Source organism: Gorilla gorilla, chromosome 9, assembly GCF_029281585.2.
Source record: "Gorilla gorilla gorilla isolate KB3781 chromosome 9, NHGRI_mGorGor1-v2.1_pri, whole genome shotgun sequence".
NCBI lineage: Eukaryota > Metazoa > Chordata > Mammalia > Primates > Hominidae > Gorilla > Gorilla gorilla.
The window spans coordinates 11,275,965-11,294,003 of NC_073233.2; the positions used below are offsets into that span (position 1 = coordinate 11,275,965).

The 18,039-nt window shown below is 37.8% G+C and overlaps 3 protein-coding genes across 3 annotated transcripts in view; 2 read left to right on the forward strand and 1 right to left on the reverse strand.

Moving 5' to 3' along the window:
• The window catches only part of MMP26 (matrix metallopeptidase 26), a 275,769-nt gene that overhangs the window by 198,065 nt on the left and 59,665 nt on the right, over window positions 1–18,039 (forward strand). The gene's annotated exons all lie outside the window — the stretch shown is intronic.
• On the forward strand, window positions 4,326–5,264 carry OR51A7 (olfactory receptor family 51 subfamily A member 7). Its single transcript, XM_019035937.4, is given in 1 exon segment — window positions 4,326–5,264. A coding segment is annotated over 1 exon segment (939 nt).
• On the reverse strand, window positions 9,554–16,268 carry OR51G2 (olfactory receptor family 51 subfamily G member 2). Its single transcript, XM_055355249.2, has 2 exons — window positions 16,095–16,268; window positions 9,554–12,708 (listed from the first exon to the last, which is right to left on the reverse strand). Exon 2 carries the CDS (start codon window positions 12,549–12,551, stop codon window positions 11,688–11,690), a length of 864 nt encoding a protein of 287 aa, XP_055211224.2. The 5' UTR covers window positions 12,552–12,708; window positions 16,095–16,268; the 3' UTR covers window positions 9,554–11,687.

Here is an 18,039-nt window from a genome sequence, read left to right on the forward strand (position 1 = left end):
TATACATTTTTACTTAAATTGTCTTCACATTTTTATATTGTTTCATAACCTTAAATAATTATTATTTAATTTAAACCATGATGGAACTGACATATAAAATAGAAATATGTGAATAAAACACAGGATACTCCTCAGACGGTTCTAGTGAATGCAATATAATGTGGAAGGCATGTAGTTTTGAGACACTGGTTTAAAAATCTAACAGAGTAGGACAGGCTATGTCTATTTCAATGTTAATCTTTTGCCAAAAATGGATCATACAAATAAGTGGAATGACTGGTAAACCATTTTATAGTTTGTAAAGTGCTTTTATAAATATTTGATACTTATATATTACTATCTCCATTTTGTGGATGATTAAGCTGAGATGAAGAACGTTTAAGTGGTTTGACTTAGAATTGGACCTAAAGTGTTTTGATTATAGATAACATGTTATTTTAACTATATTTCCCAACCTCTACAAATCCCATGTGTCAAGCTTCTTCAACTTCAACTGTTTACCTTTCAGATGAGTAGTCTCCCTGTAGGTTGTCTCACAATTTGCCTCTAGTTTCTGTTAAGGTACAATGAATACAAAGTAATGTACCAGCCCCAGGCCTAACCCTTTCTGTGTAAGCTTGATTACTCTCGAGGGTCTAGTCACCTGAGGAAAAGAGAAGTAGGTACCTCTAGATAAAGTGGAAGTGAAAGTGGAGAATTCTTGTGTTTATCCTTCAGGAACTTACTGAGCATCTGGTTCTGGTAAGGTTAAGGAGCTATAAATCCTTTTGGAAACCTAAATCTAAGGTTTGTTAAACTGCTTATATCTGAATACATGTCTATGGGGAGGAAGAGTAAGTGGTTTCAGTGTGTGTGCATACATGAAGAGTGAATATATTATGGTCTGACGGTTAAATAAGAAGGTTAAATATCGGGGTGTTTTTCTAATACCCTAATATCAGTAGGGATTTATTTACTTAATAATATGACAAATAAAAGCAAGCCTTATTGTCAATTAAAAGATATAAATTACTCTTGTCCAATCTAGGACTTGATGTCTGGAAGGAAAATGGCTAAGGAAGTTTTATTGAAGTAGTTATTCATCTCTGCTATTTACTGATTATCTTCATTATGTTAGAGACTATCAGACAGCCTAACATAACTCTGAGGTAGATACCATTGTTTACAACATTTCACAGAAGAGCAAACAACTGCTTAAGCAGCTTTCCCAGATTCACACAGGGTAAATTGCCACGCTGAGATTTAAACCAAGGTGTTTGTGCATTAGCTTGAGAACTGATTTTTGCCTTAAAGAATAGCAATTCTAAGTGGTAGGGGAAATATTGTACCTGAGGACTGCCTTCCTTGAAACATTCTCTTCTTTTGGCATCTACTATATTCCACCTCTCTGTATATTCTTCCTCCATATATTCCACCTCTCTGAATATTCCTTTGCAAGATCCTCTCAACCATCTTACTGCTCCTCAGGGTTCTATGAGTTTTAAATTTTGTATTATGTACATTTTTACTGTAAGATTTCATTTACTCTTTGGTTTCAGATACCACCTATCATGTCAGTACTTCTGAATAAACAGCCTTGATGAGCTATCTCTTCTGAAGTTCATCCACATCCAAATGCATGCTCTGTGTAAGAATGAGTTTACCGCTTAAAATATGAGTGAAAGGAATGGACATCAATATCCCTTAGTTGTTGCCAGAGAAAAAAAGGGAGAAAGTGCTAAGAAATGATTCTACATATTTTATATTTCTTCCAGTCACATTTATTCTTTACATATTTGCTGAGAGCCTTTTATATTCCACGTGTCATGTTGATGACAGATACATGGGGATAAATAAAACCTTTTTGTACCTTTTAACATGGAGTAGTCAATGTGCATGGTAGTAATGGAGTTTGGTAGGGTAGGGTTACATGAAAGTAGTACGTTATAAAACACTGCAGAATCTTCCATAATAAAAAGTGCACTAGAGATGCATTCCCTGAAAGACCTGAGTCAATATCCCTCAGCAAAAGACGAAAATAAAAAGGAATAAGAGTTAAGTGCTTTCAGAGGTGAGAACTTATTTTATGACTACTGAGGTGGGATCAGAATTGAATTTGCTAAGAAAACACAGTCCAGCAAATAACAGGAGAATGCTTTTAATGACATCTCACAATCTGCTACCATCTCCACATTATACCTACCCTGGGTTTTGCATTAGGTTCACTACCATGGTGGGAGATTAATGAGTCATGCTCAAACTGTTCAAGGCCCTTTTCCATGTAGAAGATGCAGAGCTATTCACAAGTTGTCAAAATGTCTCTTAGTACCTAGCAAAAGTAAAATATATTGGCCCAAGGCTGCTTGTTATTTACTATGTACTTTTTTAAATTATCCTCTAAAAAATCAAAAAATACAATATGAATTCACAGTTAAGCTTCCATATAAAGGAGCTCAATCAATTTCCAGTGTCCCCTGTGTTTTCCACTGAAGGTTGATAACTTTTTTCTCTTGCAAGTTGAAGTCTAAAAAATTCTGAAGTGAGGATAGCTTGTCTTCTTCTCTCTAGCCTTCCATTGGCTCTACCTTCATCTTTTGTATTTTTGTTATTTTTAATTAAAATTATTAATTTCATAATTTTAATTTATGCATTTACTAAGGAAGCTTATTAAATATAGGGGGAATTTATAATGATTGTCTTAGAGATTTGTGTTTCTCTGACAGTTTTACCAATTTTGATCTGTTTACCTTGAAGGCCAAAAACTTGATGATAAGTTGCAAGATTGCATATTTTACTTCTGAAAGTAAACTTGTATGCTTTTTAAAAGAGACTCTAAAAAAAAATCAGGTTCAGTTTATTATGTAGGCAAAATTTGAATGCTTCATTTCCAACAGAAATTGGGTGGTTTGGATTTTTTTCATTTAGCATTTATTTGACTAAATATGCATTTATTTGACTAATTTCTATGACTAATTAAATACAGAGATATGAGATAAAATAATCCAATCAAGATGGATAAGATTAACATGAACACAACACTACTGTAGAGCTTCAAATTGTTTCTTGAAATAAAATGGTAGCCTGAAGTGTGAACCATAAGTGCTTAAGCGAGGAGGTGCCACATTTAATACATGAATATGTACGTGAAGAAATAAGAATACGTAACTCCAAAGTACTTATCCACTGCTCCATTTCTCCAACATGTTCTATTGGAAACTACTGTGTAATCAATGCTAATATTTACAGATACTTGTTTGTGGTTTATGAACCTAGATCTCTGTTTGGAACTTCATAAATAACTATAAATATCAAAACCTACCAAGATTGTATTCATTTTACAGATTTAAAATAATGCCCAAATAAGTTAAATAATTTAAAATCAAATGAAAGGGCAAATGTGTTTGAACAGAAATCGTTGTTTATTTTTATATAACACTTGATGTAACATGTATATTTACTCATGTGTAAAATGTGCATAAGTACCTACCTCATAAGTATAAGAGGTAAATTAGTCTATAAATGTATTTACTTTATAGCATCTAATGATTTAATGTTTTCCAAATATTTGCAGTGATCTCTGATTATTTTCTTAGACTATTTCTTTCAAACTTTCTACATAAAGCTCAGAGATTTTATTTTAAAGCCAACATGGGTACTGCTGAAGACTGTATGGAAAAATGAGTGGAAAAGATTCTAAGCATCTTTTTACTGATTCAAAGCAGCTCCATTTTGATATGTTTTATATATTTTGTTAAACATCTTAAAAAGTAGGGCCAGATGCAGTGGCTCACACCTGTAATCCCAGCACTTTGGGAGGCCAAGGCAGGTGCATCACCTGAGGTCAGGAGTTCAAGACCAGCCTGGCCAACATGGTGAAAACCCATCTCTACTAAGAATACAAAAATTAGCTAGGCGTGGTGGTGGTGGTGCACACCTGTAATCCCAGCTACTTGGGAGGCTGAGGCAGGAGAATCACTTGAACGCGGGAGGCGGATGTTGCAGCGAGCTGAGATCGCACCATTGCACTCCAGCCTGGGCAACAAGAGCAAAACTCCCTCTAAAAAAAAAAAAAAAAAAAAAAAAATCCTAAAAATCCTAAAAAGTCACCAACTTAGGACAAGTTGTTAGAAGTGAATTTACCATTTTACCATGCTGGAGAATATGAACTTGTTTAAGGACTTCTGGTAAATTTTGAAGAGTGCAGTTGATTAGCAGCCAAATATGCCTTTGAGTATAGTATAGGAATGAACCCCTTATCCCCACAAAACTGAGTTTTAACCAAAAGCATGACTGCTTTTCATTTATATGGTTTCAGATCCGGCTAACGAGCTCATATCTCCCTCATTATGTCTGTTCTCAATAACTCCGAAGTCAAGCTTTTCCTTCTGATTGGGATCCCAGGACTGGAACATGCCCACATTTGGTTCTCCATCCCCATTTGCCTCATGTACCTGCTTGCCATCATGGGCAACTGCACCATTCTCTTTATCATAAAGACAGAGCCCTCGCTTCATGAGCCCATGTATTATTTCCTTGCCATGTTGGCTGTTTCTGACATGGGCCTGTCCCTCTCCTCCCTTCCTACCATGTTGAGGATCTTCTTGTTCAATGCCATGGGAATTTCACCTAATGCCTGCTTTGCTCAAGAATTCTTCATTCATGGATTCACTGTCATGGAATCCTCAGTACTTCTAATTATGTCTTTGGACCGCTTTCTTGCCATTCACAATCCCTTAAGATATAGTTCTATCCTCACTAGCAACAGGGTTGCTAAAATGGGACTTATTTTAGCCATTAGGAGCATTCTCTTAGTGATTCCATTTCCCTTCACCTTAAGGAGATTAAAATATTGTCAAAAGAATCTTCTTTCTCACTCATACTGTCTTCATCAGGATACCATGTAGCTGGCCTGCTCTGACAACAAGACCAATGTCATCTATGGCTTCTTCATTGCTCTCTGTACTATGCTGGACTTGGCACTGATTGTTTTGTCTTATGTGCTCATCTTGAAGACTATACTCAGCATTGCATCTTTGGCAGAGAGGCTTAAGGCCCTAAATACCTGTGTCTCCCACATCTGTGCTGTGCTCACCTTCTATGTACCCATCATCACCCTGGCTGCCATGCATCGCTTTGCCAAGCACAAAAGCCCTCTTGTTGTGATCCTTATTGCAGATATGTTCTTGTTGGTGCCGCCCTTTATGAACCCCATTGTGTACTGTGTAAAGACTCGACAAATCCGGGAGAAGATCTTGGGGAAGTTGCTTAATGTATGTGGGAGATAAGAACTTGAACAATTAGGTAATAAATTATCAACCAGTAGGCATTTACTGTCATTTGCTATGTGCTTAATGCCATAGAAGTCACTAATGAAGGACTGGATGATGGAAGTGAAAAGCTATGTAGTGCAGAATTTATAATAAAGTTGAGAATATAACTGAACAGGATAGAAAAAAATAATCAAGAGATATATAAGATATAGAGGTTTAATTAACATTTTAAGAGAAGTTGAAGGAAAATACTTCTGTGATGGAGCAGCTGGATTTGAGTCAACCCATAAAGAATGAATACAATTTGGGCAGATTGAGATTACCATTCAGTTAGTATCTATTAAAAATACAGATGATATACAAAGTCTAATCTCATACTGTCAAGGAAAGGTCAAATAGCTATGAAGGGTGCTGATTTGATTACAATAGAAAGTGTAATTTAACAGATAGCAAGTGATATTTTGGATAAAATAAGTGAACCAGATTTTGGAGCACCTAAAAAAAGCTTTGAAAAGTCTAAATTCAGGAGGTGTTGGAATGCCAATTTCTTCTCTACATGATAAATTTCATTTTAAGAAGAGCGTGCCTGTAAACATGGATTGAATTTGGGAGAGATGAGGAAGGAAGATTAACAGGAGAAAGCACAATAATCCTGCTGTGAAGTGATGACTCAGAATAGGCAGGGAGAGAACAAGATCATTTAGCTGCTGTTGTTATTTTTCTGTTATAAAACCAACATGTAAATTATGGAAAATTCACAAATTTAACTAAGTGACTAAAAGATAATTTTAAACCCCCTATGGTTTTGCTGTTTAGTTTTTTTCTGTGATTTAGTCTTTCCTTGCGCCTTAAAAAAAAATCAGCCCCTCTAATATGTTCTTAAAAATTGATTCCTGCAGGACACGACATTTGGTACCACAATATTTTTCACTAAAATTTATATTTTAAACTTTTTTTTCTCATGTATAGAGGAAATACATGATGGAAAAATCAAAAGATTGAGTATACAGTTGGAAATACAATTTGAAAGGGGGCAAACAAGATTGACATGGCAATCTCTCTGGGATTCTAAGGTAAGAGTGTTGTAAACAGAAAAGAAAAGCTTTTCAAAGGAACTGGGGACTTGAATGATGGGTTTGAATTTTGTCTTGAGGATTTGGCATAGGTGACTGAATATTCAAAAACAGGCAACTACAGAGAATTAGAAAAAGGAAACTGGGATGCTTATCTGTCATGACTAGGAAAGTAGCCGTGGCCCTCTTAGACAATGATCCTTGGAAATAGACATGGAAGTAAATACATATTTTAAACAAAGTTTGGTTATCAAACTGTGAAGATCCTCTCTTGCTAAAGTCTCTCTAATATGCTTTTTTACCCATGATTTTCCACTGCTGTTATTTTAGTTCACATTTAAAACTTCCCCTGGATTCTCTGGTCATAGCTATTTGAAAGATCTTTCTAAAATGTAAATTTAACCACAGCTAAAATGCTTCAGTAGCTGTGCAGTAACTTACAAGATAATGGCAAGGCTCTGTATATGCACAAGGCCTTTTCCATCATTCAGTACCTGCTTTTCTCTACTGCATTCTTTGTCAACATTCTCTGTCTTACGCTTCAACAGAGTAACATAAAGACATCATGTTACTTATATCCAAACCTTGGTTTTTGGTGTATTTTTTTTGGTCAGAAAAACTGCATTCATTTTCTATTTCTGCATAACAAATTATTAAAAACTTAGTGGCTTAAAACAATACAAATGTATTGTTTTATAATTCTGTAAGCTGGAGCTCTGACATGGGCTTCATTGAGCTAAAATCAAGATGTTAGCAAGCCTACATTCCTTTCTGGAGACACAGAGGAAAATCTGTTTTCGTGCATTTTCTGGCTTCTAGAGGTAACCCATAATTCTTGCCTCATAGATCCCCTCTTTCATCTTCAAAGCCAGGAACATTGCAACTTCCTGTGACTTTATTCTATAGTCTCATCTCTGACCATGGCCAGTAAGGAGTCTCTGCTTCTAAGGATTCATATAATTAGACTGGGTTCCCCTGGATAATCTTGGATATTCTGCCTATGTTAAGGTTTTGAATGTTAATCAGTCTGCAAAGTATCATTTTCCATGTAAAGTAATATATTTACAAGTTTCAGGGGTTATAATGTTGAAATCATTAGGAGAGGGTGCACTCTGCCTACCACAAATACATTTTCTCAACTTCTCTTTATCTATTTATTTCTTTAGCAGGACATTGCTAGATGTACTGTATTCATCTTTGCTGACACCTTTTTGCTCCAAGTACAACAAATTTATGCCTCAATTTTATTCCCTTTCTTATACACTGATATCTACACCATAATTTAAAATAAATATGAGCCTTTAATTGTTTAAAGATTGCTTACATCTCTGCCAAATTGTAAACTCCATAGGATACATATGTCTGCACATCTTAGTTTTTCTGTGCCTCTCATACTTGGCACATATTTGGACAAAGAAGGGCCCAATAAATATCTATTGGTCAATTTGTAAATGCATGAGTGACCATCATGGAATTAAAAAAAAAAACTGCTCATTACCTAAGCTCAAAATCTTGAGTATTCTCTGAGGACAGAGTCCTAAAGTTATAATATGTCAATCATATCCAATTGAAACATATAATCACACCTTCAGGCAGTTCCTTTCCTCCTGCTACAATCATGCCAGGCCTAAAATAAAAACTGTAATGTCTCCTGAAATGTAACTGTCTTCTCTGCTAAAGGCCAGAGGTACTCAATAGATATTGGTTGGATAAATACGAAACCTGCAGTCACTGCAAATTCTGATCTCTGGGTATTACTGACTGCATTTTAAGACACCCTCCTTCTCTCAGTTTACCACTTGAATATTCTTGACAAGAATTATTTATAATGGTCTTTGTCATCAAGAAATGACAAATAATGATTTCAGCAAATAATGGACTTTTTTATCTCTCAGCTTTTTCTCAGAATATTTGCTTTGCTTAGGATGCTATTTTTCCTTAATTTCACCTGGATACCTTCTGGCTGACTTTCAGGAATCAGTAGATCACCCAAAGTTGCAAAATGTGCCAGACATCCCCACTAGACAAATCCTTGAGGGTGGGAAATGTGTCTTGTTCATCAATTTATTCCTATTAATTTTTACAGAAATTGATCAGTGAGTGTTGAATAATGAATAAATGCATAAATGTCAGCCTCTCTCTCAACCATCTTCAATTCACAAATTAATGTAGCTTCCAGCTTACTTCACTCCAGTCACACTGGTCCTCTTGCTATTCCTAGAACACTCAGGTTCATTTCTACTTCAGGACTGCTGTACTTGTTCTGCCATTCTGCAATGTTCTTCCCTCAAGTTTTATTTTTCAAATATCTAACTCCATCATATTGTTCACAGCTTTGTTCAGAAAAGCCCCTCTTTATAGAGGCCTTCCCTGCTCACCCATTCAATCGCTCTCAACCCATTACCCCACTATGTTTCCTTCAGAGTACTTTGCAGTGTATGAAATAGTTAATCATTTACTGTGCTGTTGTCTGTCTCTACCACCAATATGTAAGTCAAGAGAACAGGTTTTGTTATCCTTTTGCCCACTATATTCCTATAATTTGTGCTTAGAGAGAGAAGAACACTCAACAACTATTTTTTACCCAACTAACTTCTGCTTATAAGCACTTTAAGCCTTAACTAAGGCAACCCCTCTAGAAATCCACCTATGGCCCTCCTTCCCCTCAGGGTGGTTTCTGGGATCCCTCATTTATTTAACACACATTCTTCTTTGTGGTTTTTCATCTGTGTTATTATGTTTATGTTTTATGTTAGGAATTAAAGTAACTAAAGTTTATTGTGAATAAAAGAACATGCTAAGAATTATATTAGAAAGTTTTACATATATGATATATCTAAATTGCATAGACAGCCTTGTGGGGTAGACATTTTTAGTTCTTTTTAAAATAAAATTGATCTCAGATAAATAAAATAATTTGTCCAAGTCACACAGTGAGGAAGTAGAACTTTCTATACCTGACCCCAAGTTTAGTATACTTGCTACTATATCGGAATAACTTTTAATTTATCATCAGACATAAGAGAACATAACTCCTTTATGGGGACTGAAATTACAAGTACACATCACAGAGAGAATCCAGCTGTGAAGCTGTATACATGCCTCAAAATTTTCAGTGGTTTGATGTCTTTTTTTCTGAAGTTTTCTGTATACACAAGCATAAAAGACACATACCACTCATGACACTCACAGGCATATTTTATTCAATTTGCTGTGTACAACTAATCATAGGCCTTTTGCATGTTAATACACACAATTCACATATACACATTGTAAAAATAAGAAATTCATAATGAAAGATGTTGGAATATTGAGCCTTAAAAAATGTGATTATGGGATCTGAGTTACGTAACAGGCAGCTATAACCTAGGCAGCTGTAATCTTTGTTTCTCTTATTGTAATTTTCCTTTTCTTTAATTACATTGTTTTTTAAAATGTAAAAAACTATAGAATGCTAGAGAAGACATTTTCCCACTCCACTGTTGATCTTCATTATAGATTAACTTACGTCTTACTTCTCTTACACAAAAACCTCAGGACTATCATGTTGTCTAGCCTGGAATGTTAAACATACTCTTTCAAATTGGAAAAGAAAAAAAAAACAAGCTGTAACTATTCAAATTACTATAACTCACAAGTCAGCCTTAGTATGGAAAATGTTGTAGTCCTCTTAAATTTATTTGCTTTCCACGTGCATAAGCAAATCCTTAATTTTTCAGCTTCAGAGCAATGATCCCATTCCTTCGGGGTCTGTGTTACTCAAATGGTCATTCTCAACTTTGTGGCTAAATAAGCTCTTTTAAACTGGGTTCTGATCCTTTTGATTATTTTGGGGTTGATGATATCATTACAGAAACAGTGTTCTCATGCCAAACAGGAGGGGACACTGGTGTTGGGAGCAAGGACAGGCATATCCAATGTTAAATGTCAGGTGTACTAGATTGCCTTGGAAGAGACCAACCTCAGGTGAGAACTGGCTCCACATACACTTCATAGTAGAAGACATTGTGTTCAGCCACACCCTTTCTTAATCTGCACCAAAACCATGCAGGAACATGACATTCTCATGCTTCTCTCTAGGTGTTCAAAGCTCCCCTTGGCAACATCACATTCAAGCTTGCTTTCCTCACAGTTACCTCCAAGCCCAAACTGCAAATACTATATTGACATGTATTACTCAAAATATAACTTTTATCTAGAATGTCTTGGGGGTACAATAACAATACAACATATAAAAGGGCATGACAAACTATCCTTGGTTCCTTGGCTTATAATCTCTTTCTGATACAGTCAGTACCTCAATCTGTTTCCACTTCACCTCATTTTTCTTAAACCTTCCTGACATTCTAGAGAATAAAAATGGCAACAAAAACAACACTTCAGATAATTCTCAGAATACACTGTCCTCTCTCTCACTTCTGCTTCAGCTTTGCACATGCTGTTCCTTTGGACTGGAACATATTTTTGTCTCCTTCCTCTTACAGTTTTTGACTGCCTAATGCCTACATTTCCCTTAAGGCTATTACTGTGTCAACTCAGGGAAAACTTTTCTGATGCTCCCTTACCCCAGCTAGGGGAAGACAACTCCCAAACCAATTTCTTTTTTCTTTGAAGAATACAATTAACATGTGTTTGTATAACGAACCTTCCCAAAATTTAGTGTCTTAAAAATATTTATTTTGTTTGCAAAACTGCAATTTTGGCTGAGTCAGAGAACAATTGATTGCTTTACCAGATGCCAATTGGAGAGGCTGGAAGGTTGGGGAATGGAATTATCTGAGGATTCTCTACTCATTGGTGGTTAACACTGACTCAGCTAAGGTCTCAGCCTTAGCTGAGTGAGACCTTGGCTGAGCCTACTGGATGGAACACCTACATGGGCCCTCTCCACGTCACCTGGGCTTCCTCTTAGTATAGGGGCTGGGTTTCAAAAACAAGCGTTGAGTGAAACAGACAGAAATAGTGGTGGAATGGAGGTGGAAGAGAGAGAGAGAGAGAGAGAAGATACATGGGCTATTTCCACAATATTCAATTCATGAGGCATTTACAAATTCTATCCAGTTTCAAGGGGAGAAGAAATAGACCCTATCTCTTTATGAGGAGTAGCAAGTTCCTGGAAGAGAATGTGGGTTTAGAATTATTGCTGTGGCTATTTTTAGAAAATAAAATTTACCACATCATATTACATTTTATCCCCCCTGCCCTTGCCACAACAGAGTGAGGGTTCTGTAAGGACTGTAACTCACCCCTGTACATATTTGTTGAGTAAGTAAATGTCTCCTTTATTTTATGCATGTTAGAAATTATAAAGGATAGGCAAACAAGGGCATGTTTCAGGAGACAGTGGCTCTAACACTAGACACAGTTAGTAACAAAAGGCATGCGTCACTCGATCCCGGATCTGTTTGGTCTTCACACTGTAGACAATGGGATTCATCACAGGAGGAAAGAGAAGATACATGAAACCCATAACCACCTGGACCAGGTGGGGTGCCTGCTTTCCAAAGCGATGGATGACAGAGAGGTCAATCATGGGAGTGTAGAAGAGCAGCACAGCACAGATGTGGGAAACACAGGTGTTAAGGGCCTTGAATCTCTCAGCCCTGGAGGCGATGGACAGCACGGTGCGCAGGATCAGAGCATAAGAGAAGAGGATGAGCAGTGAGTCTATACCCACTGTAGAGATGATGACAAACATGCCGTAGATGCTGTTGGCCTTCATGTCGGCACAGGCCAATTTCATCACTTCTTGGTGGAGACAATAAGAATGTGAGAGAACTGGGGAGCCACAATAGGGGAATCTTTTGAGCATAAAAGGTAATGGAAAAATGAGTGCTACACTACGACCCAGAGAGACCAGGCCAATCCTGCCAATGACTGTGTTGGTGAGAATGGAAACATAGTGCAAGGGGTGGCAGATAGCCACAAAGCGGTCAAAGGCCATAGACAGTAGCACAGAGGACTCGAGGAAGGAGAAGCAGTGAATGAAAAAGAGCTGAGCAAAGCAGGCATCATGGCTAATTTCTCGTGCTCCAACCCAAAAGATGCCCAGGACTGTAGGGAGAGTGCAAAGGGACAGACCCAGGTCAATCAGAGCCAGCATGGACAGGAAGAGATACATAGGTTCGTGAAGTGAGCGCTCTGTTTTAATGATAAAAAGAATTGTGCAGTTGCCCAGGATGGAAACCAGATACATGAAGCACAGTGGGATGGAGATCCAGATGTGCATGCGCTCCAGCCCAGGGATGCCACTCAGCAGGAAAGTAGCAGAAACGCTGCTGCTGCTGTTTCCCAGGGATCCCAGGGTCACTGTGTGAGGAGACAAGGGGGAAGGTGGGTGCCCTCCAAAATCCTGAAGTAAATTGAGGCAATACTGGTGATTGCACCTGGTGGAAATTAAAGAAAAAAAATAGAATCAAATATACCTAGAACTGTGCAGCTCTTTCTAGTGGTTATTTCTTTCTGGTCCTTGACTTCCTCTCAATATCTTTTTGAGGAAATTTGTCTCATAGTTTCAGTAAGAAGCAAAGGCATGGAATTGTGAAGTGATGAGCCAAACTGGGTGTGTTGGAGATTCTGAGCCGCTCCACCCTTTTTGCTCTTTTCTGACTTCTGTATCAACCAGGTCTTCTTAGCCACTAGAGTTTTTACTAGTCTCACCCAGTGGGATGCACCCAGGGGCCGAGCGCAGTGGCTCACGCCTGTAATCTCAGCACTTTGGGAGGCCGAGGCGGGCAGATCATGAGGTCAGGAGGTTGAGACCATCCTGGCTAACACAGTGAAACCCAGTCTCTACTAAAAAAAAAAAAAAAATGGTGTGGGAGGAGGGAGAATTCAGCCTCCCTCTGCTGGCACTGTGGGTTGGCAGTGGCTGTGTTCTGCCACTGAAGGCCACAGCTGTTGCTGGGGACTTTTCTCTTATAGCAGCATACTCCTTGTGTTGTAGTCCTTGCTCTCTGCTCCTTCAGACTAAGAAGTGAGAGTTTCCTCATTATTCCTCTTGGCCCTATTTAACTTTGCCTGCCTCTTACAAATAGATCTTTTACTGGAAAAAAAGAAGTCCTCACATGCCTTTTTTCTACCAGGCCTCTCACTAATATTTTAACTTTTATTTCACCTTCTTTTCTTTTCCTTTATCTTACTGTGCTTTCTTTGTTATGGTTTTTTTCTTTCTTTCTCTTTTTTGTTTTCGATTAACTTCTCCAGGCACATACAAGCCCTAATTCTAGACAGACCAACCCTTCACTCACCTTCTCCTCTGGTCTTCCTGACATAGAAGCTTAGCCTTGTCCAAGTAGCTCATAAATGCTGCTCAGCTTACAGAATTCCAGAGAGAGGTGGAGAGTATGTGAATGATGACCTGTGAAGCTATTTCTGACTGCTAGAGTAAGACATCAAAGGCCTGATCCTCCTGTCAATCAGTAACCAGAATTCCCCAGAAGTCCAGGAATCCAACTGCTGTGGACCTAAGTGGCAGGAGAGGCTAAAGCACCATCAACCATGGCCACATCCCCAACCACAAGGTCATGTCCAGGAGAGCCCACTGAACACAGGGCAGTGATGCTGGAAAGGCCCAGTCTTCTACAGAGGAAGAAATGAAGGCTCAGGAGAGTCTTGTCACTGGGAAGAGGTCATATGCCAATTCAGGCCTCCTGACTTCCACAGCAGTGATCTTCCATTCTCAGTTAATGTCACTAGAATATGAGCTCAAAGAGGGTAGGGGCTTTTCTTTGTTTACCTCTGTTAATCCAGTATTTAGAACACGCCCCAGTACGTAGCAGATGCCAATAATGTTTTTTTGCATGAATAAGTTATTTTTTATTTAGCTAACTAATAGTAACTTGGTGCAGGTTTTATCTCCTTAAAAAGCCTATGAATATTCTATTGATAATATTATGCTGTAGATAAGAAAACAGAAGCTTAGAGAAAATTATTTACATTTCTAAGATCAGACAAATAGTAAAGACAAAAATAGGATTTGAACGAATATTTGATTTTTCTCTAGACTTCAGGATATAAACAATGATTACTCTTTCTTGCCATATAGGTAATAATTCAGTGTCAAGTGGCAGAGCTAGCTTAACAGGCCTTTAAAAGCATTGCTGATTCTTTAGCTGAATAAATAAATAAACTGATTGGAGAAACACACATAAAGATATACACAGACACTTTCTCACTCCAATAACGGTGGCATTAAGAGTTTGGGCCGTTAACTCACTGTCCACCTGAAGATCATATAGGCTCTCACACCGTGCTCCTCAGCTTCTGCTGTGGCCATGATCAGTGGTTACCACATTACATATCAAAGTGAATTCAGAAAAGCTGTGATAAACTTACCTGTCAGGGACAGACAGGCTACATATTGGGTTAACAATATAATTTTTATGTGTTCTGTAGAATCAGGTTTTATTGTATTGATGTAATAGTCTCTAATTGTTCAGTGTTTTCATTGCACTATGAAATTCATTAAAACATCCATGTTCCATAATTACTATTGTAAAAAATTCAGAGAGCCTGGCAAATAGTAGACACTCTTCAGTAATTCTATTTCTTTCTTCTTCACCACCCTATTTCATTTTAATGTCAAAATAAACCTAAGGAGGAAAATATTTTTGACATTAAAATGAAATAGGATGGTGAAGAAGAAAGAAATATTACTGAAGAACAGCTACAATTTGCCAGGCTCTGTATTAGGGACATTCCAAAAATCATCACACTTAGACTTTAGAAAAAATTTGCAAGTTAGTATTATTGTCTCAATTTGCAAATGAGGAAAGAGAGGCTTAGAGAATTTTATAATATCCCTAGAATCATGCAGCCAGTCAGTGCCGGAGTTGGAATTCAAACTTAGATCTCTATAGCTCCAAGGCACATACTGAGAAGTTGGAAAAATTTTGGTTAACAAATCCCAGCAATTATTTAAGTTAAGGCAGCCTGAAACGGGTGGAGGTTAAATGAGAAAGATACAGAGAAATGTTAAATGTCTGGATCACATCTTTGTTTCCTATAAACTCAAGACAGACTTTCTTTGGGATTGGAACTTGTGCTTCAGATTGTAAGGAGGTACAGCAGAACAGGAATCAGAGAGAATAATGAGGATAGGTTAGAGACGGGGACTTGGAAATAAAATAAAATTCAGAATAATGATGCCAGGAGATATCTGCTTGGAAAAGATCACCTTTAGCCAGTTCGCCAGAGAGTTCTTAGTATGATAATTATTCTAAGTTCCTCTCATTTAAAATCCTCGCAGAACCCATTAGCAGTTTTGGTAAGGACTTCATTGTTCCTGACCTAAAGCAGCTGTCCAGGATACAGTGGGTTCAGCAAGATAGACTTAATCCATGGCGATTCTGCCCTCAAGTTGTTTTGCTTTAAGACTACTTTCTGAAGGGACTTGAGCAAGTTGAATGACTGTTCTGATTCTATTATAATAGACCACACTTTGTGATCACTCAGGGAAATATATTTTATGTCACAGAAAAGCTTTTTCCCAAAGAGTCAGACTGCTTCCTGTCCATCTCCTTGTTTCTTGGAAATAACTCCTGTTCTACTAACTTGTGTCTGAGACTAGGGGTAGATGTTGACCTTTAATAACTGAGCTCGTTTCATGCCTGCATGACAATTTTGCCCACCTAACTTGCTTAATTCTCTGGGTCTCATCAATATTCCTGCTGTTACCATATAGGAGGCAAGTCTCTGGGCAAGAAAACAAGGAAATTGATCCCATTGCTGGGATCCCATGAAGCCAGCAAAATCTGATTGTAGCATTTACCATCTTTAGCAGGTGCCCTCTGCAGCCTTTTGGTAGACAAAGTCCCTTCTATCCTTTCTCTCTCCAAAGCTCGGGCTGAGCCTTCTGGGATTTTTTCTTGGCTCTACACTCAGCATCAAACACCTGGCTACTATATAAACTCCTCACATACCAAGGCTAAAAATAAAGGCCATGAACGCTAGAGTGACTGGAGGACGGATGTTTAAATCCATGATTTTTATGCAACTGCCCAAGGTATCCACTGAGACCCTTTCAAGGATCTTTAACCAATTCCCTAGCAGGCCTGGCTCCCTGGACCTCATTACCTCAGACCCTGGAGATAAGAGAAAAAGGGGCAAGGAGACTGGTCTTGTGAGATACCAGGATGGAAAGCCCAGAGGATGCCATGTACCAGCCACTGGTGAAGAATATGGCAAGAGTTTTGAACCAGCTCCACAACTTTGGGAAAGCAGAGTGGGTGCTATTGATAATGTTTTATGTGTGATATGGCATAACCCCAATTTATGCACACTGGAGAATTAAATTCACTTTACAATCATAAGTGAATTTAAAAAGGGATTTTTTAAATTGAATGCTTTCTCCATCACCAAGGGGAGGAAGGAAGTCAGGCTAGGTTCTTGAAAATGCTGGGATGGTATTGATGATTATTCTGGGTGCTCAGGTAACCCTATATGCTCCTGATTTATGCATACTCTTAGGGACTTCATCTCCTCTTCCTGTCTCTCATCCACTCAGAGCTCAGTCCTTTGTTTCCAGACATCCAGGAGCTAATTGGAGAAACTAATCCATTCTTGTACACTTGGGGGTGAGATGAGCCCCTGCAAAAGGTAATTAGAACTGAAAAGGAGTTTTTATGTGACTACAAGGGTATGAAGAGTTAATTTTTGGCCCCTGGGAAAGCTGATGAAGAAGGCATTTTAGAGAGAGAAATGAAGGGAGGGAATAGGCTATTATGTTTTGTGGATATCTAGATTTCTGTCTTTATGGGACCTTTTTATAAGTGCTCTTTGTGGTCTCTTTAAGAAACCTAAGCCTTCTTCTCCTGGGTTCTAACATTATTCAGAGACCTTTGCTAGCCCTGAATTTAAACCTTTCTTAATGTAAGTACCTAGTAGAACCAAGAGTAGGCCATCTATAATTGGCTTGTGTAAGTGGTCTTTTGCTTGCTGTACCTTCCTTTCATACTGTTTCCACAATGCACTTCTTCTCCTCTTATTCAGCTATGACTATTTCTACAAATTCCAGCTTAATTTCTTCCAACATAGTTCCATTCTAGCCACTGATATTTGGAGATTGGGCTTTACACCAAACTCATTATGACACAGAAAGGAAATCTCCATACTCTGACATGAGGCCCCAGATGTAAGAAGTGCTCAGAATATTATGGAGGATTATGGTCATAATGATAATAGCAAAGATCATATAATTAAATGCAAAGCAAGCACAGAACAATTAAACATAATGCCTTTGGTATGGTTTCAGGTAGTGTTGTGTGCAGTTCTGTCAAGGACTTTTGTTTCATTTCTCAGCCCCAAATAGGGAGAGAAATTGTATTACAAAAATCCCTTTGGGTTTCATTCAAATTTTACCTATATTTATGGTTTACCATCATACGTTGATTCTCCATAAAATATTCAAAATGAGAAGGGTAATCTTTTCTCTAATATCCTACCTAAAAAGTATACTTTAATTCAGAAAATAAAGTGCTTCTAGTAGTAAATAAATCCAGTCATTACTGATAGGTATCAGATGTCATCTTTGAGTGTTTACTTAGACATAACACTATATGAACAAGTGAATATTTATTGAATTCTGTGAGTTTAGAGATAGCTAATCTTTTAAGTCAAACCACTGGAGCTCATTTAGATTCTGTCCTGATTTCCAAACAATATTCCATGAGCTGAGTAACAAGTTGGTATTGAAGGGATAACTGACAAATGGCAGA